The sequence below is a fragment of the Grammomys surdaster genome, unplaced genomic scaffold, assembly GCF_004785775.1.
Source record: "Grammomys surdaster isolate TR1022 unplaced genomic scaffold, NIH_TR_1.0 125635, whole genome shotgun sequence".
Classification (NCBI taxonomy): Eukaryota; Metazoa; Chordata; class Mammalia; order Rodentia; family Muridae; genus Grammomys; species Grammomys surdaster.
The window spans coordinates 163,712-187,532 of NW_021620473.1; the positions used below are offsets into that span (position 1 = coordinate 163,712).

The 23,821-nt window shown below is 42.9% G+C and overlaps 2 protein-coding genes across 2 annotated transcripts in view; one reads left to right on the forward strand and one right to left on the reverse strand.

Moving 5' to 3' along the window:
- The window catches only part of Zdhhc13 (zinc finger DHHC-type containing 13), a 36,013-nt gene extending 21,245 nt beyond the window's left edge, over positions 1–14,768 (forward strand). Inside the window, exons 11-17 of the mRNA XM_028787460.1 lie at positions 2,809–2,933; positions 3,758–3,820; positions 4,460–4,553; positions 5,916–5,999; positions 9,815–9,972; positions 12,058–12,155; positions 14,376–14,768. Coding sequence (XP_028643293.1) covers positions 2,809–2,933; positions 3,758–3,820; positions 4,460–4,553; positions 5,916–5,999; positions 9,815–9,972; positions 12,058–12,155; positions 14,376–14,514 — 761 coding nt within the window. The 3' untranslated portion in view covers positions 14,515–14,768. The remainder of the gene's footprint in view (positions 1–2,808; positions 2,934–3,757; positions 3,821–4,459; positions 4,554–5,915; positions 6,000–9,814; positions 9,973–12,057; positions 12,156–14,375) is intronic.
- A 3,346-nt stretch (positions 14,769–18,114) lies between these two features.
- Positions 18,115–23,821, reverse strand: part of Csrp3 (cysteine and glycine rich protein 3) — an 18,227-nt gene continuing 12,520 nt past the window's right edge. The window contains exons 3-6 of the mRNA XM_028787455.1: positions 23,235–23,403; positions 21,541–21,673; positions 20,299–20,392; positions 18,115–18,416 (exon numbers count right to left, since the gene is read on the reverse strand). Coding sequence (XP_028643288.1) covers positions 18,340–18,416; positions 20,299–20,392; positions 21,541–21,673; positions 23,235–23,403 — 473 coding nt within the window. The 3' untranslated portion in view covers positions 18,115–18,339. The remainder of the gene's footprint in view (positions 18,417–20,298; positions 20,393–21,540; positions 21,674–23,234; positions 23,404–23,821) is intronic.

Sequence of the window (23,821 nt, forward strand, 5' to 3'; positions counted from 1 at the left end):
ATAAACATTGAACAGACGGAGGAATAAACTTACGTAGGGCAGGTCTAAAGGAGAGCAGTAGTGTTGACTACAGAATCCAACCAATGAAGCCAGTCGGTCATGTTCTGGAAGAGCAGGTATTAGCCCAGCATCTGCAGTAGAGCCTACTTCCCAGCAGGCAAGGGAAGCCAACACATCTACAGATACCTGTGTTATTATAAAGTCTAAGTGCCATAGAGAGAGCATCCCTGGGTTCAGGAAAGGATGAAGTCTTTCTACAAATCTGAAAAGACAAGAGAGAGAACAAAGGTGAGTCTTAAAGGCAGTTAGGACTTGAGCATCCTAAAAGTCTGGCTTTGGAAGTAAGAGGCAGTAGGAAGTGTTTGCAGTTACCATGGAAGCAAGTGATCTGTTTGCCTTTCATGTGATGAGTGAGGTGAAGTGCCTTTTATTTGAGAAAGGAAATCTAGGGATGTTCCTAGGAGTTGTTTTAATTAGTGGAGACACCAAGTTCAGTCAGCTTGCAGTGCAGGAAAACCCTGACTGAACCAAATGAATTTTAAGAGTATAATGTATAAGTTACTGGACTGTGTGTTCCTCTTACTTCATCCATAATAAGCTTTGTTAAAGTTCAGTTTCATACAACTTATCTGGCCTCTATCTCTTCCTTAGAACTAGCCCCATTATAGATTAATTGTGCTAAACTAAGTGTCTTAGGGTGTCTATTGCTGTGAAAAAACATCGTGACCAAAAGCAACTTGGGGAGGAAACCGTGTATTTCAGATTTTAGCTTGTTGTCCATCTTCCAGGGAAGTCAGGGTAGACCTGTAGGCAGGAGCTGATCCAGAATCCTTGGAGCAGTGCTGTTTATTGCCTTGCTTAACCTTTTTCTCTTCCCTATTTCTCTCCCTCTCCACTTTCTTTCTGTTTAATTTCATTTTATTTTTGTTTAATCTTTGAGATGATATTTACTAAGTAGCTCACACTAGCCTAGAACTTCCTCTGTACCCCAAGTTGGCTTCAACTCAAAAACCTCCTGCCTTAGCCTTCCAGGTGTTGACATTCAGCACAAAGTTCAGTTTTCAACTTTGAGTAGTGAGAATTGAGCGTCTGTTTTATGGCCTCTGAGGTTAATGGAAGGTAGCTTGGTAACACCTTGTAAGGCAATACTTACTGTGTCGGGCCAATAATATTTACACTGGGCAAAGTCAGGCTTACTACTGTCTCGTTGACTTATTACTGCACACTCATTTCCTCTTCGGAGCAAAATGGTACTTTGTATTTTTAAAAAGTACCACTTTAAAAGCATCTTAAAGTGGACAGTTTTTAATCCTTTTCAGTATTAACTTATTCATATTAACAGCCTTTCCCAAATAGTATATAATATATACTCATTCGCAAGGAGGGCAACTTTTTTTGTTTATTAGTATTTTCTGTTACTTATTCACTTTGCATCCCACTCACTGCCCCCCTCCCAGTCACCCCCTCCCACATTCTTTTCCTCCATCCCTCCTCCCCTTCTCCCTGCCTGGGTATCCCCCTACATCAAGTCTCTGTGAGGCTAGGCCTCTCTTCTCCCACTGAGGCCAGACAAGGCAGCCTCATATCCCACATACAGGCAATAGCTTTTGGGATAGCCCCACCCCCAACCCCCACTCCAGTTGTTCGGAACACACATGAAGACCAAGCTGCTACATATATGGGGGGAGGCCTAGGTCCAGCCCATGTATGTTCTTTGGTTGGTGGTTCAGTCTCTTGAGAGCTCCAAAGGTCCACTTTGATCTTCCTATGAAGTTCCTATCACCTTAGAGGCTATAATCCTTCCTCCTATTCTTCCATAGGAGTCCTCAAGCTCCATCCACTGTTTGGCTGTGGGTATCTGCATCTGTCTTAAGTCAGCTACTGGGTGGAGCCTCTCAGAAGACAGCCTCACTACACTCCTTTCTGCAAGCATAACAGAGTACCATTAATAGTATCGGAGATTGGTGCTTGCCTATGGGATAGATCTAAAGTTGGGTCGGTTATTGGATGGCCATTCCCTCGGTTTCTGCTCCATCCCCCATCCCTGTGTTTCTTGTTGATAGGATAGGTTTGGGGTCGAAATTTTTGTGGGTGGGTTGGTTTCCCTATTACTCCATTGGTGTTCCTGCCTGGCTACAGCAAATGATGTTTTCAGTTTCTATATCCTCGATGCTATGAATCTCACAGCTAAAGGCACCCCCATTGATTCTTGGGTTCCTCCCATATCCCAGGTCTCTGTGTCTCTTCTTGGAGATGCCCCCTACCTCCTCAGCCCCACCAGTTGCAGATTCCCATTCATTTTCATTGCCATCTGGCCATCAGGAGGGCAATTTTAATTCAGAACAGTTACAAGGGCAGGTTCCTAAACTCTAGTAAGAAACTCATGTAGGCATTTATCTGCTTTACAGGTAAAGTACATTGAAATCTCAGACCCAAGTGCATTTCTTTGAATTGTCTTGTGAAAAAGGTCAGAGAATATTTTTCTGGATGGTCTGAGGAAAGCCACAGTTACACTTGAGAAGTTATATTTGGAAGGCTTAGATGTTTCCAGTCTTCAGGATGGTTGCTGGCCGTCCTTAGTATTTAAAATGGGCTTCAAGAGTGAAGAGCATTAGTTACTGACTAGCCAGGAGCAGATTCTTTAGGGTTAGATCATGGAAGAGGGACATTTTGGGTGGTGTGTGTACATAAGGAAGTCAGGCAGAATGCAGGAGAGAGAGGTTCATGGGGACAGTGATAACATTTGCTTACTTACACATGATGCTTTTCTCAGTAGAGGTCAGCTGTGTTCCTTAACGTGGCTTTAACATGCAGCAGGCAGCCCTTTCTATTTTGCTTTTATTTTCAGCATCATGGCCTTTCTTTATTTTTTCTACAAGACTTGGGCAACTGATCCAGGCTTCGCTAAGGCTTCAGAAGAAGAGAGGAAAGTGGTGAGTCTTCTCTTGTGTTTTTCTGAGATGCAGCCATGCTGGCCTTTGACACAGCTGCATCTACACTGTCTGCCAATTAATAGTACAACATGAACATGGGCAGATTAGATCATCAAAATGATATTTCTACAGTTACACTTTTTCATTTGTATACAACACTTTTTAGAAACACCTGTTTTCTGTAAGAAGTGATCCCTCATCAAACTTTATTAGGCTTGAGTTTTGTTGTTGGATCTCTCTCTTCATTACAGTTTTTGTCTTGAATGCTTGCCTGCATGTCTGAGTGATGATACTGTACCTTAGCAGGTTCCTGCTCCCTAATAGCTGACGAGATACCCACTTCTCTTCCTCAAGTGTGAAGTTGCCAGAGACATGGCCTCTTTGCAGCTGTTCCTGGGGTGTAGAAGTTAGGGAGAACATTGTCTTCTACCACCTAAGGCCTGTCCTGAAAGTCCCAGGCCTGTGCTTACAGCCGTCAGCTTGGGTGCTTATCCATGAGTTTAGTTTCTTTTTTGATAAATGATATTTGTGTGTGTCTGTGTGTGTCTGTGTTTCTTTGTCTGAGCAAGCTGTAACTGGGAGGTGCATGCCATGTGTGAGAAGGTAGTAAGGGGTGTGGAAGTATAATTTTTTTCAGTCAGATTTCATGGCCACTGCCTAAAAGAATACCTTGAAAAGAAGAGAATGACTGGGTTGGGAGTATCCACATTGCTCTTCTGCCTCCTTCTGAAGTTGGAGGTGGCACAGAAGCTGCACGAGTGGCACGTGACCATGGATAACACTGCCCGGTTATATGCACCCTCAGGTCAGCATTTGTCTTTCAGAACATCGTCACCCTGGCAGAGACCGGCTCCCTGGACTTCAGGACATTCTGTACATCGTGTCTCGTGAGTCTTCTGTTACTACTCTGTTTTCATAGTAAGGGCAGATTCTTAGTAGCATTGGGTATGTAAGCATTTATTTGATCCTCATGGCATGCACATGCCCTTTCTTTTACCTGTTTCTAATTTTGTATTTCTGTCAGACCAGTTTTCCACTATGAGCATATGAAAGAATATTTATACTCATGAAGCTCTCTGTGGCTAATCTCTGTAACTTATCCACAGTGCCTTTTGTTTGCCTTTCCTGTCGTGAAGTCTATGTTAGAATTCATTGCAAGTCAGAAGCACCTTATCATCGAAAAACTACATGCTGACACCTCTTACTTTGCAGTTGAATTGAGGCTTAGAACCTGAAGCGGAACTGTGATCTCCATTTTGTTATCCAGCGCTCATACTGAATGTGACACTGCCTGAGTTTTCCTTAGCCAGTATGAACAATCTCTGAATTCAGATCTCTCTCAGTGAAGGCGCATTCCTGTCACATACAGAAATAAATATTAGTAATGCCTTCCAGAGCTTCTGAGTGACTGAATCATCTATTTAGGATTATTTGTGCCAGTCTTCTATGATGTCAGATTAAAGTTTTGCTATGATCTATTGCTGCTAAAGACCATTTTTGCTTAGGCCTCTCTTAATTGCCCTCAGATAAGGAAGCCTTTAAGATCACTCCATTGCCACGTGTGCAACTCTTGTGTGGCTCGCTTTGATCAGCACTGCTTCTGGACGGGACGCTGTATAGGTGAGAGACTTGATTTTTTACTTAACCTCTGTGGTGAAGTTAAGCACAGGAATGTGATGCAGAAAGAAATGGAAAGCCATCCAAGAGCTCCATTTTGTAGCTCTTCAAGAGTCTTTACAGTAAAGACTTAGGGAGTAACTAACAGATTGTTAACGACAGTTAATTGTCAATTGTGTAGTATTTTGGAGATTATAAACTATTTTCATATGTGATGTCTGATTTGATCATTGGGACACACCTGTGAGGTTGTTATTACTGTCTGCGTTTCAGAGCAAAGGGTGTAAATAATTGAGATCATCTTTGTCATATTATTTCTCCACACCAAATGTCACACTCTTTCCCTAGGTTATGACTTAACTTTCTTACTTACCTTCTCCACCTGCCTCCTTCAGTGCTCATGTAGGAGATGGACCAAAGTTAAAAGGATCTGTGGTTGTCTTCACTAAGGACTTGCTTTTATCCCCCTGAGGAACCTGAGGCTAAAGATCAGGCAGATTCCTGTGATACAGTCGGATGTTCTCTTTTCTTCTGGGGATGGGATCCCAATCTTCCTGGGCCCCATTCTGTCATAAAGATTAAATGATCGATACTCTGCCATTTAAATTGAATGACAGCAGGGAGCTACCGTGTGTTTATCAAATTATAGTCAACAGTGTATCCATCTGCATAGTCCTGTTTGGTTGCCACAGGCCTATGAAGTGAGAGAGGTCTTATCTCTTCTTGCTATTACAAGTGAGACTGTGGGATCAGAGAAACCCAATAACTTTGCCACAGTCACACAGCTAGTAATCATAAACAAGGGATACTTGTTGCAGTATTGATGGTACTGAATATTCCTGCTTCTGAAGAAAATAAGACTGGTGTGGTGGTAACTAAAGATCATTTATGTTGTTAGCAGCAAAATGCTGCCACATTCACCACCAAGCATCTAACATATTGTAGGAAGGGGTTTGGTTCCCCATCACACCTTCCTTCTACAGCCTTTTTGTAGGCTGTGGTTTCCCCTCTGCTGTTTCCAGTGTTCACCGCTGTTGATATGTACTTGCTGCTTCTCACATTTGCTGTTTCTGTTCCCTTTCAAGTTAGTCTTTGATGTCCCTAAATGCATTCCATGGGAAAGAAACCAGATGTGATTTCGCCCACTAACAGTTACTTCCCACTAACAGTGTAGGTCAGTCCAAAGCTGGTTTTGCCTAATTATCTTTGCTCTGTGCAAACTGTCTTTTTCTAGGTTAGTAGGGAATATTAGTTAACATGGACATCTGACTCTTATCAGAGCTGTCTCGTTTAGTAGTATTCAAAAGCAAAGCAAGCCTTGTTTCTGTTTACTTAGAAATTTTGTTTTCTTTCTTTCTGACTCAGGTTTTGGCAACCATCATCATTACATCTTCTTCTTGCTCTCCCTTTCCATGGTGTGTGACTGGATCATATATGGATCTTTTGTCTGTAAGTATGAATCTCTCTTATAAACTCAGGCACCCATACCTAGTTCTTTTCCTTGTGAGCCCTTGTCTGTCACACTCTGGCCAGTGTGTAAACCATACCTCTAGTGTGTGAATGAAATGGAGGCCTTTAAGACTCTTCACACTAGGAAACTGCAAGACGTATAATAAGAGGTAACTTTGCAGTACTTAGAATACCTGGATAAATCTGAGTGGACAGAATAGAAATTGATTATGTCGTGTATAAGTTTACCCTCCTGTGAAGAGAAACCAGCTGCCAGAGTGCAAAGCACTTTACTTTAGTGAGTAAAGAAGAGAGGAAAAGAAGAAGCTGCTGGGGGGGGGGGGGGGGGCGGGTAGAAGGATAATGGGCACAGTAAACTAAAGAACAAAGCTCTGAGTGTGGGCCATTTGAGAAGAATCAAATTAAAACAAAGAAACCGGGGAAAGCTGCCAGTGGAGCAGTTGGGAAGAAAATATTGGCTCACTTGTTCTGCAGTCCAGGAACAGAAATTAACCTTCAATAGCATTTAATAGAGGTGCCTAGATATTATGCAGGGCTGTTCTGGAATGACTGGTAAAGGACAGGGTTTAAATTGAAGCCTAAAGAGTGTTGGTGAACTCTGAAGAATTGTGTAACTACACTTTTCATGCCCTGAGGTGGGTGTCCTAGGGGAAGAACATATAGTGCTAGCATTTATTTATCCAAGTGTTTAGAACTTCAGGCTGTAACTATTTGTTTATGAATTTTGAAGACTTAGTCATGGACTTGACTCCTGATCTTTTCACATCTGGTTTCCCCTCTGGTTGGTTTGTGGCCCCTAGTGTCCTAGCTTATTGCTGTGAGCTAAAATCTTAAGAAGCACAGTGTTTTCTTATTGCCTCCACCTCCCAAACCTTAGCACTATTATCCTCTCATGCTGTCTCTTTTCAGCATCTCCACTTCCTCTTTAAATGTAGGGATTGGGGGGGGGGTGTTTTTTGTTGTCTTCTATCTACTTTTTGTTGGGGAGTTGGGAGATAGGAGGGAGATAACTTGCAGGAATCAGTTCTCTTTTTCCACCATATATGCTTCAGGGACCAAACTCGGATCACTGGGCTTGGCATCAACAGCCTTAAGCAACAAGCCAGTCACCAGCACTAAGACAGCTAGTTCTACACTGTTCCCTGACTCCCACTTCCCTTTGTACAAGCAGCCTCGGTTACAGATTCTATTTTGTTTGAGTTTTCTTGTTTGGAGGTTGCTAGTATCTGTATGGACTGCGTTGCTTTGTACTCTGATACAGGCATAGTGCAGGCTTCAGCCACTGCCAGAGCCTTTGCCTCCTGATATGTTGGGTGTTTGTTCTCTAGGGAGTGCTTAATGAACATAACCATGGCGGCTCAGACAGGTCTAACACAGTAAGAAGTGAGCTCAGTCCTTGTCCAGATCCATAGCAGCCCTGAGCACTTTTAACCATCTTAGATTGATTATGTCTTATAGCAAAAATAGTCAAGGTCTTAACAGTTTCTCTGACAGCTGCCTTCTTAGGCTTGACCATAAGCCTCTTCTTGGAAACCTTCTAAGTTGGCCCGTGGACCAGCTTGTCTCTTGGACTTGACAAGCCAAAAGGAGCCAGACTTCGCACCACCCTTGTCTCTCCTCACTAAAAATAATCTCGTTATTTGGTGTCAAGGTCCAGCACTAGACCATGCTGATAAGGATGCAGCAATTTCCCATCACACTCAGTCTTCCCAAGTTGGTTTTTTATGACAGATATTTATTTTTCCCTTCTTTGTTTTCTTTTTCTGGCTTTGCCCAGTTTCCATACAGTATTTTGTGAGGAGTGACATTGACTTACACTGCTGTAGCCCAGCTGAGCATGCTTTGTCACCAGTGAAGATAATAAGTCATTTATCATTTCTCCAGACAGTAAACACAAGTTTGTGCTCCATTTCTCTTAATGTGGCCTCATTGCCACCCCTCCTCCTTTGTCTACCGCTCATGTTGTTATCACTAGAGCCGTGCTTTATAACCTCCTCACTGTTAGCTGTTTCTGTCTCAGCACAGCCTCTATCCTCTTCGTCTTTTGTGAGGTCTTTTTTTAAAAGTAGAAAAGTGAATCAGAAAGTCAGCATCCTACAGGTTACAGGGAGAAAGGTATGAGATCATGCCGGGAAGGGACGTATAAGTGTCAGAGCTACCTAGAGATGAGAATGACTGGTGTGGGACAATAAGTACTCTGTCATGAAAGGGGGTGAATTTGGATGGAAGGGAAGTGGGGGAGAATTGAAAGGGGCAACCATAATGTGAGAAAAAAATCTCTTTTCAGTAAAGGGTTGAGGGTTGGGGGGGGGCTCCCTGTCATTAGCCATTGACTACCAGGGGAGGCTACATTAGCATGGATTAAATTGTTAATGTTACCTTGCATAACATAATGTAGATGACCACTTGCAGCCATATCTTTGATACTAAGTGTGAAGTCAGTGTGAGCGCTTCACTGTTGGTAGTGCTGTTACCAAAAACAAAAATCAAAAAAATCCCAGGCAGGAAGTAACAGAAGCAATCCATAAGCTATTCTCCCCATTCAACAGCTGTTTCTTCCACCTGCTGTGGAAATTATATTCCTGCTTTCTCTTTCTCCCATCAGGTGCATAGGATGCCTCTTCCTTTGCTACCCTAATGAGAAGCTCTAACATGTGTCCTTTGCTTCAATGTGTTGCCCTGATTGTTACTTGGCTCTTAGGGTGCTTTAGGCATATATTCATAAAGATGGTTTGAATTCAGAAAGGAGAAGTAGATATCTAAGACTAAAGTGGACAGACTTGGGCTCATTTTCTTTCTGTCCCAGGAGATGCTTCTGCTGCTTTGGGGGAATGTCTGAAACTGCTTTCGGATTGTCATCAGAGAATCAACAAAGTACAAATCTGCAGATTCTCATTTCAGAAGTAATCTACCCTTTCTTTATGTACTGTCACAGTGCACATGAGCCTCATGACCTTGAAGATCTGTTTCCTTGTTTCTCCTGCATCTTACCTGTATTCTTTTTGCAGCTGCTCTCAGTTCATGGGTCAGTGTTCAAAATTATGGCCACTCTTTTAATTGGCATGTAGATTATCTGGAGAAGAAAGTGGGCAGTTAGTGTTTAATCTTACTCTTTATTCTTGTGCTAGATCGATCTGTCTTGTCAGGCCCTTTATCCTGGTCTTTCTTTGTAAGAGGATTATGAGTTAGGCTGATAGCAGAGGTAAACCAAACCTGGCTCTCTATCACAGGTTGTGTCCTGAAGGTATTTGGATTGTGTATTGTATATGTGCCCACAGCAATCCCTGCTCCTCTGAACACTCAGTGTTTATATTTAATCCTGTGTTCAATCCATAACTTCCCCTAAAGAAGATAACTTAGATGTCATCATCTGCAGTTGTCAAGCCCTTAAAAATTTCTGGCCAATTTACGCTTAGTATGCTAAGTGAAGTTTTTCTGGTCCCTTTCTATGTGAATCCTTTCCCTGTGACAGCTGCTGTGGTGCCATCAAAGCCTCATGACCGTTCTCGTTGCCTGTACCTGAGGTGACACTTAGAAAGTAAACTTCTGAGTTGGATTTCTGCTTTTATTTCGGTTATTTTGCTTTACTTTTGATGCTTAGGTCTTGGTCCAGGAGCATATGTATGATAATGATACTTTACACTCCAAGCTACTCTCCCCATCCCTAAAGTTGAATTAAGATCTGTGCTATTGTTGCTCCCTAAATAGAACTATATAATCTTTATCTTCTTGAAGGATAACTAATTTTTTGCCATTGTTAATAATGCTTTTTTTTTCCCCATGTGGATTTACAGACTGGTCAAATCACTGTGCCACGACATTCAAGGAAGATGGACTGTGGACCTACCTCAATCAGATAGTGGCCTGTTCTCCCTGGGTTTTGTATATCTTCATGCTAGCAGCTTTCCATTTCTCATGGTCAACATTTTTATTAATAAATCAGCTCTTTCAGGTATTTCTCATATGGCTCTGAAAAAGTGACTAATAGTTGGGTAGAAAGACTTGACTTTAAAATCTGAAGACCAGCATCCAGGTCCACCTCCAGGGCTCCCTCTGTGAGTCTAGCATGTCATCTCCCACTCTTCATTATTAGTTTCCTTGTCTGTAAGATGAGGACAGTAATGTCCATCTGTTCTCACAGGCAGCTTAAAGGCTAGAATAATAAATTGCTGAGGCTGTACCTACTCAGGAAAAGCGAATTGAGCTGCTCAGAGTTACCCAGCAAGTGGAGACTTGGTTCTTCTAACAGTCTCATTCAGGGTTCTTTTCATCTTATGTTTAAGCTATATAGTGTGTGAAAACATGATATAAACTGTAAAGTATTATGCAAATGCAAAGCAGTTATTTTCCTTCAATTCTTCTGATTCTGTTACCTTATATAATGCTTAGGTAGATGCAAGAGAGGGGAAGATGAAAGACGGATCACTAACCAGTGGACAGAGTGGCACATTGAAAACATTGAGGGCAATAACAGCCTCAGTTTTCTGCAGAGCTTCCTCCCCTGTCCTGTGTCCCTTTACTATGGGACTAAGTGATCATTACTAAGTGATCACTTTTAGCCAGTTATTAATACCGGGGTTTAGAATATTATTCAGCAAAAGCAGAGCAGATCCCACTTAGATACGGGGAATAATAGATGTCAGAGGACAAGAGAAGGAAGTCAGGAAAATGCTGAGGAAAGGGATTGACCCTGACAGACGTGAGCACCCTCCTTATCCTGACATCAGCTGCTCAGGTAATGAGAGTCCGTGTCATCAGGAAGTGGTCACGTAGTTAATACTAACTAAGTTAATACTAACTAAGCACACATCCCAAGACACTGACACATCATGCACACTTGAGATAGGGCGCATGCCCGAGGAGTAGCTCTATTTTGTGGATGAGGAAACATCTGTCAGAGGTCTTACTTCTGGCCAGAGGCCTAGTGATAAGGAGCTGTGTGAGTTTGCCTGTCCTTAATAGCTAAGGTGTGCATGGAGTCACAGCATCTGTAATGCAGGCTCTCAAGAGGTTAAAGCATGATAACGAGAAGTTGAAGGTCAGTTTGGGCTGCATAGGAAAGCCTGTCTCCAAAACAAACAGGTGATATTTTATGTTTAAAGAAAGATTGATATATTTTTCTGTACTGAGGAAGAAAAGTGAACTGGAAGTTTCAGAAAATTTTTATAAACAAGAATTGCACAATTGTTTATTTAAGGAACAAAACAGTCGAGTTCTTTGAAAACTTTGATTTTCTAAATATTCTGATTTTAGCTACTTTTATCTTCATTATACCAAACTGAGCAAACAGGCTGCTGGTTAGGGATAGAATCTGTGTCCTCACATTGACCTGCCGGTCCCAGCTCTGCCTGTCTCTAGCTCTGCAGTCTTGGTCCACTTGCTTTGCCTCTCTGATCCTCAGCATGCATTTTAGATATTTCTCTCAGACCTTTAACATAGTATGATGAGGGTGGCTGATAATCCATTATACAGATTGGAAGTTGATACTTTCAGTGTTTCAAGGTTTAGATGAGCTAACCCTGTGAACTGCTGTGGTCTATAATGATTTCAGAGTTTCTTAATCACCTTAGTCCTTACTCTTCAAATTTATAACTTTGGATATTCTTCCCTTTGGTGTATTAGCCTTTTAAAGAAAAGCTCAGAACTCAAAACTGTGATAATTGCACTGATACTACCTTGCCCTATTTCCGTTTTTCAACAAATGTGAGTTCCTGTGTTGAAATCTGAATATGACCATAAGGCATGGCTGGAATTAGTTAAAAGGTATTTTATAATTCCGAGTCAGTGTGCAGTACTTTCTTGAGTGTTAATACAATCCAGACAGTAAGTCTAGCCATTATATTTGCATGTTGAAATATAGGGTAAGGTTGTGACCCTTTGTCCTCAATGTGATCTTTTGCTAGAAGTCTGAGGGTGTCGTCTTTATAGAATACTAAACAGTTGCCACCATCCTATAATGTAGTTTTAGGAATAGCAGAGCCATGATGTTGTAATTTTTAATTCCATGTTGTCATTCTTGTAATTCTATCTTTTTCAGATTGCATTTCTGGGCCTAACCTCCCATGAGAGAATCAGCCTCTTAAAGCAAAGCAGGCACATGAAACAGACATTGTCCCTCAGGAAAACACCATATAAGTAAGTGGATTCTCATCTGGTCACTAAGTCTTTGGAAGATTTCCAGCTACTGATTTCCCGACCTAGTTCCATTTTCTAGCCTATCTCATGGAACTGAGCCCGTCTTTCTTGGAAGCCTCAAGGTTAGGTTTTAGTGATAAGGTCATATGCCCGATGGGGTCAGGAATTCAGTCTACTGGACTCAGTGCAAATATAAGTTACTTTGAAGGTTTGCCAAGATGGGGATTCTCCAGTTGAACCAAGTGATCACGGGGTTATGTGTTGCTGGCAAGGAGTCAGTATGAGATAATTAAGCATGTGGCTGACAGGCCAGTGTCAGGATTCTCTGTAGAAAGCATCAGGTAGTATGCTTTGCCAGGACTTCAGCTTGCCCTTTTAGCCCCACTCATTCTTTTATTTCTCTTTGTAACATGCCCACCTGGGTCAGGGAAAAGCTACATTTTTAGATTTGGAATATGTCTCCTTAGAACTTTGACTCTGTAAAACCTATCCCCAATTTGAAAATTAGATGCTTTGTAGGAAGATGCTCTGATCTTGTGATGTGAAAGACCAGCTTTGAAGCTTATCTCCCTGCCATGTACATCAGTGTCCTGGAGGCTGGGCGTGTGGCAGAGGTGAACCAGAGCCCTCAAGGAATTTGAGCACTCACTGCCTATCTCATGAGCAGTCTGTTTCAAAGCCTCCTCTCAGTGTTTGGCTGTTATACAAAGGAATCAGAGCTTGGTTTGAGATTACAGTGTGGATTTATGGAGGAGAGAAGAGATGGCCAAGACCAGAACTGGAGACTAGTGGAAAGCTGGTGATGATCACTTCAAACTGGCAGTTATACGTCTATGTCCTGGTGGTTTAGCTAGAGGAATGAATATTTACTTTATTAAAGTCTAGAAGCAGGCCAGGTGGTCGTGCATGCCTCTAATCCCAACATTCTTAACGTACAGAAGTCTTGTGATAGAAGTAGTAGAGAGATGTGTATCAGGCAGGGTCTGATAGAGAATGGAGGGAGGGCAGGCTGAGGCCTAGAGAAGCCTCCATAGAGCAGCCCACCTCAGAGCTGAGCCTTGTCTTCTAAGGATAAGAACATGAGACCAAGGAACTAAAGACCTTAGAGTCACTTTGAGGCTAACCTCCAAATTCCTGTCCAAATCAAGATCTTACTTCCTTGCCCACTTGTTAGCTTTACTCAGTAACATTTCTTGAGCTTGACCCTGTGATTGTCAGCATTTCTCCCCGCTGTCACTCGGTCACTTCCACACCTGCAGCCCTCTTCCTGAAAAGACCTTCTCTGGTTAGGTAGTCCTTTACAGACAGCACATGATGCTCATGTAAAGCCGTTCTAACAGCAGATGGTTCAAGGGTGTGTACACAGTTTGGTGTGTGTAGATTGTCTTTAGCATAAAAGATAGGGCATAGGTGTGTGCATTAAAATTAAGTATTCCCTGTGCTAGAATAAGGCCAAACTGATTCAGGAATTTGATGCAGAAAAAGTGATGCCAAAGACAGTTACAGTAATGGAGGTTCTGAAAGATTGTGAATATCATCTAGATCTTGAGAATCAGGCAGAGATAAGGGTGAGAAAGTGTGTTCCAGGCCCACAGTTCACAATCATGAAAAAACAGCTGACATAGGAGTAGAAGAAGGTTTGCAGAGCTGGGTTTGAGAAAGTAAATCCTAAGGGTGTCATTGAGTTTAGTCTTGAATACAAAAATGAAGAGGTTGGATGGGATCCTCTGGGCAGAGAGGGATCTTGAAAGGGTTGAGTTTGAAAACTAAGAGGGTGTGGACGTATTAAGAGTTCTCCCGGACAAGATAGTCTCCAGTGTGTCAGGTAAACTGGAAGGAACTGGGACAAGGACATCATTCAGAAGCTTAGGAAAAGGCCACCTTCCTGGTTACAGCTCTAGCCTATGTGAGTTCTCAGATAAAGTCCAGTGGGAGTAGGAGGAAGTTAGTAATGACAGGAGTGGAGTGGAGAGAAGTGGTGGAGAAACGTATATTGGAGATGTTGATCTGCTGTCAAGGCATCTCACTATAGCAATTCGGGTCCACAGATGGAGCTAGGTTTCAGCTTTAAGGTTCTGAACCACTCACCTCTTAACTTTTCAAAGGTCCTCTCAGGGTGTGGTTTTGCAGATGCTCAGTGAGTACTTATGGTTTGGATGAACACTTGTCAGGATCAGCACAAGAGATGCTGAACTGTCCTATCTTCTCTTTTCTTTACAGCCTCGGATTCACACAGAACCTGGCAGATTTCTTTCAGTGTGGCTGCTTTGGCTTAGTGAAGCCTTGCATGATAGATTGGACATCCCAGTACACAATGGTTTTCCACCCAGCCAAAGAGAAAGTCCTTCGCTCTGTATGAAGAAAAGCACCACGAATGCACTCTGACTTGTTTTCGTTTATGCTAGTGCTCGGAGATCTGAAGTGAAGTGAGATATTCAGCTCACCACAGTCAAAAGCTCTGGGAATACATTCCTCAACACGATTGTACCTTCTGTCAGACCAGAGAGATGGCCTGTTACTGAGAAATCTGGCAAACATCTTTAAAAAAATGTGAAAATATTTTCCCCAAGAACATGAGTTACTTTTTAAAAAAACATAGTAGTCACTGATTATGGATAAAATAAAGTATTTTCAAATACTATATTGGCTTTTTAAAAATAGTACTCTTTAAACTTGTAATTTTTGATAAGTTATTTGTCTTTGTTGTATCTATAAATATGTAAAGAATATTTAAATAGATGTATCTGTTTTGCTTTCACACTTAATAAAAACAATTTTTTATACTTGAGACTTAGTTTCTAATGCTTAACATCTTTAGAATCTTGAAAAGATGGGTTGGCAGACATAGTGAAGTAATTCATGATTAGGGATGAGTTACTGTTGATGCCAGTAAGCAGTAGTTCACTTCATTTCTCTCTTAAATTTTAAGTACATGAAGTCTTAAATATTTGTCTGAATTTTCACCCAGAGCCATTAAAATATCAGTCGGTTAATAATTGTAACTACCGATTTCCTGTTCTAGAGGGAATGCTGCCACCAGTCAGTTAGTGATTGTAACTACCGATTTCCTGTTCTACAGGGAATGCTGAGCCGCCTAACTCTTAGTGTAGATTGCACGGCTCTCCCAATTACTTTTCTCACTGAAGTCTTCCTTGGAGAAAGCTAAGTCTCTCCTCGTGGCCTGTCCACCCCTCAGTGATACTGTTTTGTTGTACCAGTGTCACTCGGCGCCACTGGTCATTTCTTCAAGGATCCCTCCTTCCTCCATATTCCAGGTCTTTACGGATGGAAAGTACATTTCGTGTGTCTGTAAGTTATTCCACAGTGATTTGTTGAACTATTGTAATCATGGAGCTTTGTAAAAGACAGAGAGGAAGCTAACATACATGAAACTGTACTATATAATATAATAGTGCTATATATAGTATAGCAAACATTGAAAGCTATTCAGAGGATTGCAAATAGGACATCAGAATTTAGAGGCCAAAGAGAGGCTCAGTGGATACTATCAAGAGATTGTTTGTGACTAGTACTATTAACAAAGGACAGAGTGGACACCGAAGCAGCAGGAAAGAGGATAACATGGTTCTACTGAATTTGATGCGTCAAGTGTGCATTTGTTGAGGAAATAATATGATAATTATTTCTTGAATGGCTTTACATATTCTCAGTACTAGTGTCTAAATGCAACATCAGGCTCATTTCTTGTGTCCTGTTTAGCTCTCAGCAGGTGTCCTTCCATTCTGAGACCCACCATTACTGAATGTTTCCATATCTAATGGACCTTCTATGTCTAGAGGTGTGGAAAGCATGAAGACTCTTCCAAGAAACTTTGGCAGGTGGGACACCCTTGGCATTCAAATTTCAGTGCAAGGAGATTATATACTGGCTGTGGGAATATATCTGCTCAGAGGCGGGTTCATCTGCTCAGATACTTGGAAAAAAAAATAATTTGTAAAGCATTTGATGGATGGGAGTTTACCAGGTTAAGGAGTTAGATTAAGGAATAAAGATGGAGGGGAGTTCTATTTTTACAGGAATTTCAAGCAGAAAGAAGAGTATCAGCAAAGATATGGTAGGCAGACATTACAGGGCATGTTTGAACAGATTTAAATCTGCGTGTAGCTGGAAGTTGGGTAAAGCCTAATAAATTGAAGCACCAGACGGAGGCTAATTTGTGAAGGTCCGTATATAATAGGCTCTTTTATTTACTGGGTGGAATTGCCTCCCCAGAATGTTAAGTCCTCAGGTCTAGTCTCTCAGAATGAGAGTGTATTTGGAGATCAAGCCTTTAAAGAAGTAATTAGGGTTGGAGCAGATCATAGATCCATATGATGTGTAAGCATTGATTCACTCTGGTGTCCTAAGGATTAAAAGCCAGCTTTAGGACATAGACACATTGGCTGCGAAGCCTGGGTAAGCCAAGGAAAGATGTAAAAAAAGCCAACGATGGTAACATGGACTTGCAGCCTCCAACACAGGAGGAATTATCTAATGGTTGAGCCACCCAGTCTGTTTTACTTTATTACAGCAACCCTAGTGAGCTCATATAACACCAAATGGGAGTGGAGAGATGTGTTCTAGAAGGACCCTTGAGTCAGAATCAAAGAGACTTTGAGGAGTGGGGTGAGAAGATAAGGGGCAGCCAAAGCTAATGGGTGACAGTTTTTAGCTTCGTCTCCTGGACGTATATATACTTGGTGGGGCTGCTGTCTGAACTGCAGCAGAGAAAGAGGAAATTGCATTGTCCTGCAGTTACGGCACATATGTGACTTTGACTCCTGGGTAAGCCTGGAGTCTATGACAAGACAAAATTGTGTATTGCTCTTAAAATCCACAGAGAACCTTGTCTGCTCAGCACGTAAAATAGATGACTGCTTGGGTTTTGTTGTTTGGGTTTGGGTTTGGGTTTGGGTTTGGGTTTGGGTTTGGGTTTGAGTTGGGGCAGGGGCATTGTTTTGTTTTATCTCTTGAGACAATGTTTTTCTTTGTAGCTCTGGCTGTCGGGGAACTCTCTAGACCAGACTCAGATTTGTCTGCCTCTCCTTCCCAAGTGCTGTGATTAAAGTCATGCGCCACCACCCTGACGTGACTGCTTGGTTTAAAGGTAACCTTCTTGAAACTTGGAGCGTAGAGAAACCGATAGGTTTGCCTAGTGTTCATAGCTTTTTATTAAGAGATGTATATTTTTTATTTGCTTTCCAAGTGATTAAGGAATTGCAGAGAGGTAGGGAAAATGGTGTGTTTGCTTAAAGATTCAAGCTACCAAAGAAGCAGAGAAAGACATGTCTAATTGGCTGTGTTTCATTAGTGAGGCCAGCAATTTGATGTAAGGGAAGTGTTAAGAAACTTGCTAACGCCCCCTAAGAACTGTAGAATAAGAGACAACCACCGTCCTGTCATTTGTAACAGGACCATAGGCCAAGCCCCGCTGTTATCTCAGAGTTTCCACAAGTTTGAAAAGCCCATGATAGGACTAAAGGACCAACCTTTCAGTCCTTCTGTTAGCTTTCCTTTTCCTCTCAGAATTTGCTTTCATGTTCTCTATTTCCTCAGACCTCCTGTTCTCTTCTCTTTCCTTAGTTATGAGGAAGAGAAGATGCTTCCATACCTAACACTAGGATACCATCTTCCTTTACCTTTTTCCCATCTCTTTTCATGGCTAACACTGGAATTCATCCTTTGTAGCTAGTTTAAAACAACTAGTTCTCTCTCTCTCTCTCTCTCTCTCTCTCTCTCTCTCTCTCTCTCTCTCTCCCTCCCTCCCTCCCTCCCTCCCTCCTCCCTCCCTCCCTCCCTCCTCCCTCCCTCCCCTTCTTCCTCTCCCTCCCCTTCTCCCTCCCCTTCTCCCTCTCCCCCTCTCCTTTCCCCTCTCCCTCCCCCTCCCACTCTCCCCCCCCTTTTCCCCTCTCTCTCTCTCCTTTCCCTCCTTACAAAGAAGACAGAGATAGAGGTGGTAGGTACCACTAAAACATTTATTGCCTCTCCTACCCCAAGAATTGTAAATAATGAAGCATCTGTTGCAGATTACATTTCCGGTGTTCTCTTGTTACTTCAGTGCAGCCTATGACTGCTTCTGAAGAGCAATGCTGTCCAGCTACAAAGGAGGCTGTGGGGACAAACTACATCTGTGGGGTCACTCGGCACAGCTGTTGACAGGCAGGGCTGTAAGAAGCATACTGTTTCACTCCTTCTTTTCCACTTGCTGTGTAAGCCCTCCAAACCCAATGCCTGTGGGGCCAAAATTTTTGGCATAGCAAACTGTGAACCAGAAGATAAGAGAGAATAGATTGATTAGCATTGCTATTTTAGATCCTGCCTGAACATCATCCTTTTTACTTGCCAGTGGTAACCTTTGGGTAAATTTAACTTTTAAAGAAACAAAGCTGTACTTAGATTTGCTAATAATCTTCACTTATGTCTTTGCACTTGACGGTGTTTCTGACACTTGCTTGTCCACACAAACCAGCTAGAATTGCCTGCCCAGCCTTCCACCCTGCCACACCCACTGGGCACTCTGAAATGCTTGCAGCTCCTGTAATGTTCTATAATGTCCTTCTTAAGAGGTTGCTGTTCCCTGTTTCTGGAGTGTACCGTTCCATGTCCATATTAACCTTCAAGCCCAAATATCTCTATATCTATGTCCACGGTTAGATGATGATAGATAGATAGGTAGATAGATAGATAGACAGACAGACAGACAGACAGACAGACAGATAGATAGATAGATAGATAGATAGACAGATAGATAGATATTGGAAATAGATTTAGAGAGCCATAGCCAAATATTAGACAGTGCTCTGGGAGTATTGTGGGAAGCGTTGGGAAAAGGATTGAAGGACCTGAAGGGGAGAGGAACTCCACAAAAAGACCAACAGAGTCAACTAACCTGGACCCCTGGACTCCAACCTAGGCCCCCACACATATGTAGCAGATGTGCAGCTTGGTCTTCATGTGGGTACCCAACAACTACAGCAGGGGCTGTCTCTGAATCTGTTGCCTGCCTTGGGTCCCCTAACTGGGCTGCCTTGTCTGGCCTCAGTGGGAGAGAATGTTCCTAGTTCTGCTGTGACTTGATGTGCCAAGGTGGGATGGTACCCAGATGGGGCCTCTCCCTTCTCAGAGGAGAAGGGAAGAAGAGATAGGGGAGGGGCTATGTGATGAGGGGGTTCAAGAGAAGAGGGGGGCTGCTGCAATAGGAATGTAAAGTTTATATATATATATATTATGGCTGTTAGACGGCATGTGAATTCTTGTCCTGTGTCATCATGAAGAAAGTTTTGACAATCTATGGTTTTGGATCTGTTTGAGACAGTTATATAACCCATTCCTAGTCTTGAACTTACTATTTACTTCTGCCTTTCAGGTGTGGGGATTACAGGTACGTGCTGCCATACCTGGTACCTCGTCTCAAGTAGCAATCCCTCTTTACCAACCCCCCCCAACACACCCCATGTGCTCTCTCTTTCCTGTCCACTACAAGCATTTGAACACCATCATTAGAAGATGATGTTCCTCTGAGCTGCGGAATAGAAATGCTGCAGGGTTAAGGACAAACTAACTTTACTCCCTAGTATGTCCTTTCCTTACTGGGTGTCAGGAGGGAGCTAGGCTTTGCCATGTCTGCACAGATCAAGGGATTATGGAAGAGGTTGAAGAGCAGAGCTGCAGGGATTAGGACAAAAGCAGTTTGGTCCCTGTGGTTGCTAACTGACTTGTAACATTGGAAGCAAATGTCAGGAGGAGAGAAGAAGGCATGCAGATGAGGCAAGTGACTCTCTCCTCAGTCAGATACCCCTATATGTCTCCAACAAGAATAGAAATGTTTGGGGTTTCAGAAGTATTATCATGCTGTCTGCCTAGACCTAAAGCAGGACACCATTTTTCCTCAACTCCCTTCCAGGTGCCTGTGGTCCTGAACCCTTGAGCATCTGCAAACTTCCAGTGTGGAAGCCCAGAGCTGAGGCCAGTGGCTACACATTTCCTTTGAGCAGTATTGCTTCCTTCCAAGAGCCCAAACTGCCAAGATGAGCATCCTGATTCCTGACAGACAGAGGCAGGCCTCTAAGCATGGCACATCTTCCTCTCCCCTTGGACCCTTGGGAAAACAAGTTTCAAAAAAATAGTCTGTACAATCACTTACCTTTGCAATAAAGCTCCCCATCCTTGTCAGTAACATTTGTAGACTCCAGGCTCTTCCCACAGATGGCACAGCGGAAGCAGGTCTTGTGCCAGGGCTGGGAGTCACAAGAGAGTTATTTATCAGGGAGGCAAGCATCAACACACCGTGGTTCCATTTCAAGTCCACTGACTAGCAGCACAGAAAGCAGTACCACTGCTCTAGCCTTTCTCTTATGTAAGGGGCCCTCAACTAATAATCCCAAGACTTTCAAGAAAACAAGATACAATGGCTTTAGCCAGCAATTCTTAGAACCCTGCTAGTGGATTTATAATGACGATAATAATGATGTCATTATAATGATGATTTGCATATGTCATTCTTCAGAATAAACTCAACAGAAAAGGGCTTCCCCTGAGTGACAAGGTCCAGGGGGCAAACTAGTTAAGAAAGACTTGCCCATGAGGCAGTGGTGATGTTTATATTAAATACGAAGTTCCAGAAAGTGAGAGGTGAGGAACCAGACAGTTACCCAGGCAAGCCAATCTTATTCTCACTATCTGTAACCATGACAGCAGAGAGGTGCATGGCTTAGCCTTCCAACAAGCCACTTCTCTCTGATACATCATTGTCTGTCAGACATGGCCCACTGGTTCTTGTGTGACTACAAATGGCTGCTCTTTGTGTGGGAACAGCCCTAAGCTTTCAAGTTAGATCCCTTCAAGGCTCCCCTCTCCATATTTAGAAAAAACACATCCCCCCACCCCAGTCCAGTTTCTTTGGTGAACACCCTGACTTTAGGCTTGAAACAATCCTCAGGGCAGTGCACATTTCTGTGTATCCTTGACAACTTTCTCGAAAGCCAGGACATGTACGAGTTGTGTGATAGCAGAATCAGGCTGAGGTACACAGTGCTGATAGATTTCCAGGGCTGACACCTCCGGAGGGAGTGAACACAGAAGTATGGGAGGAGGAAGAGGGACATGTGCATTTTTGTATCCATGAAGATAACTGTATGCCTCTCCTACCCCCTGCCACCAGTACACTAATTCTTATGGTGACAAAGTACACTAGTTGTAGTTCTTATAGGGCACTAGGTAACAGTCACAAAATTGGGAAATGTGTGATTTCTAAACAGGTTGTGGGAGCTAAGGAGGATGAAGGGTCTGGCCCTTACCACAGTCCCCATTTTCAATTCGCCCACAAATCTAGTGGAGATGAGAATCTGAGATTTGTCTTACCCAGATATCCTCACCATGACCTCACCTTGCCACCTCCCATGACCTTCTCAGCAGCGTATACCGACTTTCCACATCGTGGGCACTTCTCTGATTCTCCAAACTTCGCAGAGAACTTGGAAGGGTTGCTCGTGGTGGCTGCACGTGCCGCCTTGGGGGATCTGGTGGGAGCATAAATTAAATGAAGACTTCCCTTGGCACACAGTATGAAAATTGTATCTTGCATGACATTCCTCGCTCTACTGTGCCTCTTTCTCTTCATCTGGAAAATGGGGGTAATCATGGGACCTGTCCCAGTTGTTGAGCAGGTTAAGTATGATGACTGCGTTAAAGGACTGAATTCAGCCCTGTCGGTGTGGATGGGCAAATGTGGGTTAGCTCTAATGGTTTCACACCTTTGCCTTCACACTTTGGCAAGTATCCTGTTCACTTTCGTACATTGTTATTTTGTGCTGTTGTTGGTTTGCTTTTTGCTCCCAATTTTTCTGTATGATCATGAAGCCAGCCAATTGTATGAGTGGTGAAATCTGTTGCCTATTATTACAATGTATCCCTTGTCATTCACCCCAAAGTCACCTGTCCCCTTGAGAGCAGTATCCAAAATAGAGGAAAGACAGCACCCTGCATATGTACTCTGTGATGTTCCCTCATACTTGGTATCCCCTGAGCCTTGCTGGTGTTTGAAGTGGATTATAGATAGTGGGAAAGGAGGAAGGACAGACAATAAGAATCAGCTTCTCCTGCTGGTGGTCCACCAAAGACTTTTCACTGTTTTCCCAATGGCAGAAAATAGACTAAATGACGCAAAACAGAGAGTGCAGTTGGCATCATGTCCTTGTCTTTAACAAAAGGTCTCCGGCTGGGATGGAGATTAATGAGAAAAAATAAAGGGAGGTGGGCCCTAGTTAACATGTGAGCTCACATACTTAGACTTTTCCAGGCTCTATGGTGAGTGACTCTCTTCTAAAGGGACCAAATGACAAAGTGTTCTCTAAGGGACTTACACAGTTGAGCTAATCTTTCTGGCCAACCATGACAGGGCTAAGCCCAGACAAAGACCAGCTGGCCAGATAGCAGCTATGAATCAGCCAATTGACTGTTTTCAATTCTGGCTCATGGTCAGTGCTCAACAGTGAAACTAGGATTTGGGGGTGGAGATATGGAGCTGTCAGTGGCTGTTGTGATTTCCCATATCCTTAGGATTGTGTTGGGGAGCATCAGTACTGTGATGGGCAACGGACAATCAAGGAGGCCCACAAAAGCACTGGAATTGATTCTTCACTTCAGAGGCTCATCCCCAGACCCTTTCCCTTGCATAAGCCTAAGAAAAAATCGTTAATGGTGAGCACACACAGAATGACCATTGCTGTCCTGCTGCATTTATGTGATTTACACAGAAGCTCTCAAGGATGAAACAAAGAGACTCCATGCAGTTTACAAAGGCCACATAATGAGACATCTGTACAGTCTTGGTTTTCTCTTGACATGCAAACCAAGAACCATCATGTAAAAGTAATTGCCCTTTAGAAAGACAGATAATTTAAAGAAAGTCTTCAGAGAGACAACATATTGTTAGGACTTAGTCAGTGAGTGTTCCTATTGTTGGTGAGTCAACAATAGAGTCCATTTTCCCACTTCTAGAAAATGTTGCTATGGGAACAGAATGAACTGGCTTGATAATTGGAGAGTCACAGAGAAAGGAGAAACATGGTAGTAACTTACTGTTGGAACTGCAGGCCAAGGTGCTCGCCGGTGTCTGTGCTGAGGCAGCCAGCGCCTTGTCCAAACCCGATCCCCTTGGGGCCATACCTGCGCCCATAGCAGACCTTACAGTAGATCTCTGACTCATGAGCTGCTACTGTGGTGCTGTCCAGAGCCTTCCTGCAGGCCACTGCAAAAGAAAGGAAAGTTCAGGGAGTTAGAGGTGAGCTCCCCATCTCTCTCTTCTATACCTGGTGCCCAGAGCCCCAGGCCAAGAGCACATCTGTCATTCCAGAAATACCCAGAGCATTTGTCCCAAGTCACTCTCAATAGAGTCCTCATTTTGCAAATGAGGAAAGGAGCTCAGAGAAGAGACAAGTTATGTTTGACATACCCAGCTGGAAAGGGGGAAGAAAACACTGCAACCAAGTATGTAGTCTTGGACCTGCTCGGAATAGTGCTTCTGATCAACAAGTCAGTCATGCTGAATGATGTCAGGGAAGATGGGGCTAGGAACCAAAGTGTCTGTCTGTCTGTCTGTCTATCTATCTATCTGTCATTTATCTATCTATCTATCTATCTATCTATCTATCTATCTATCTATCTAT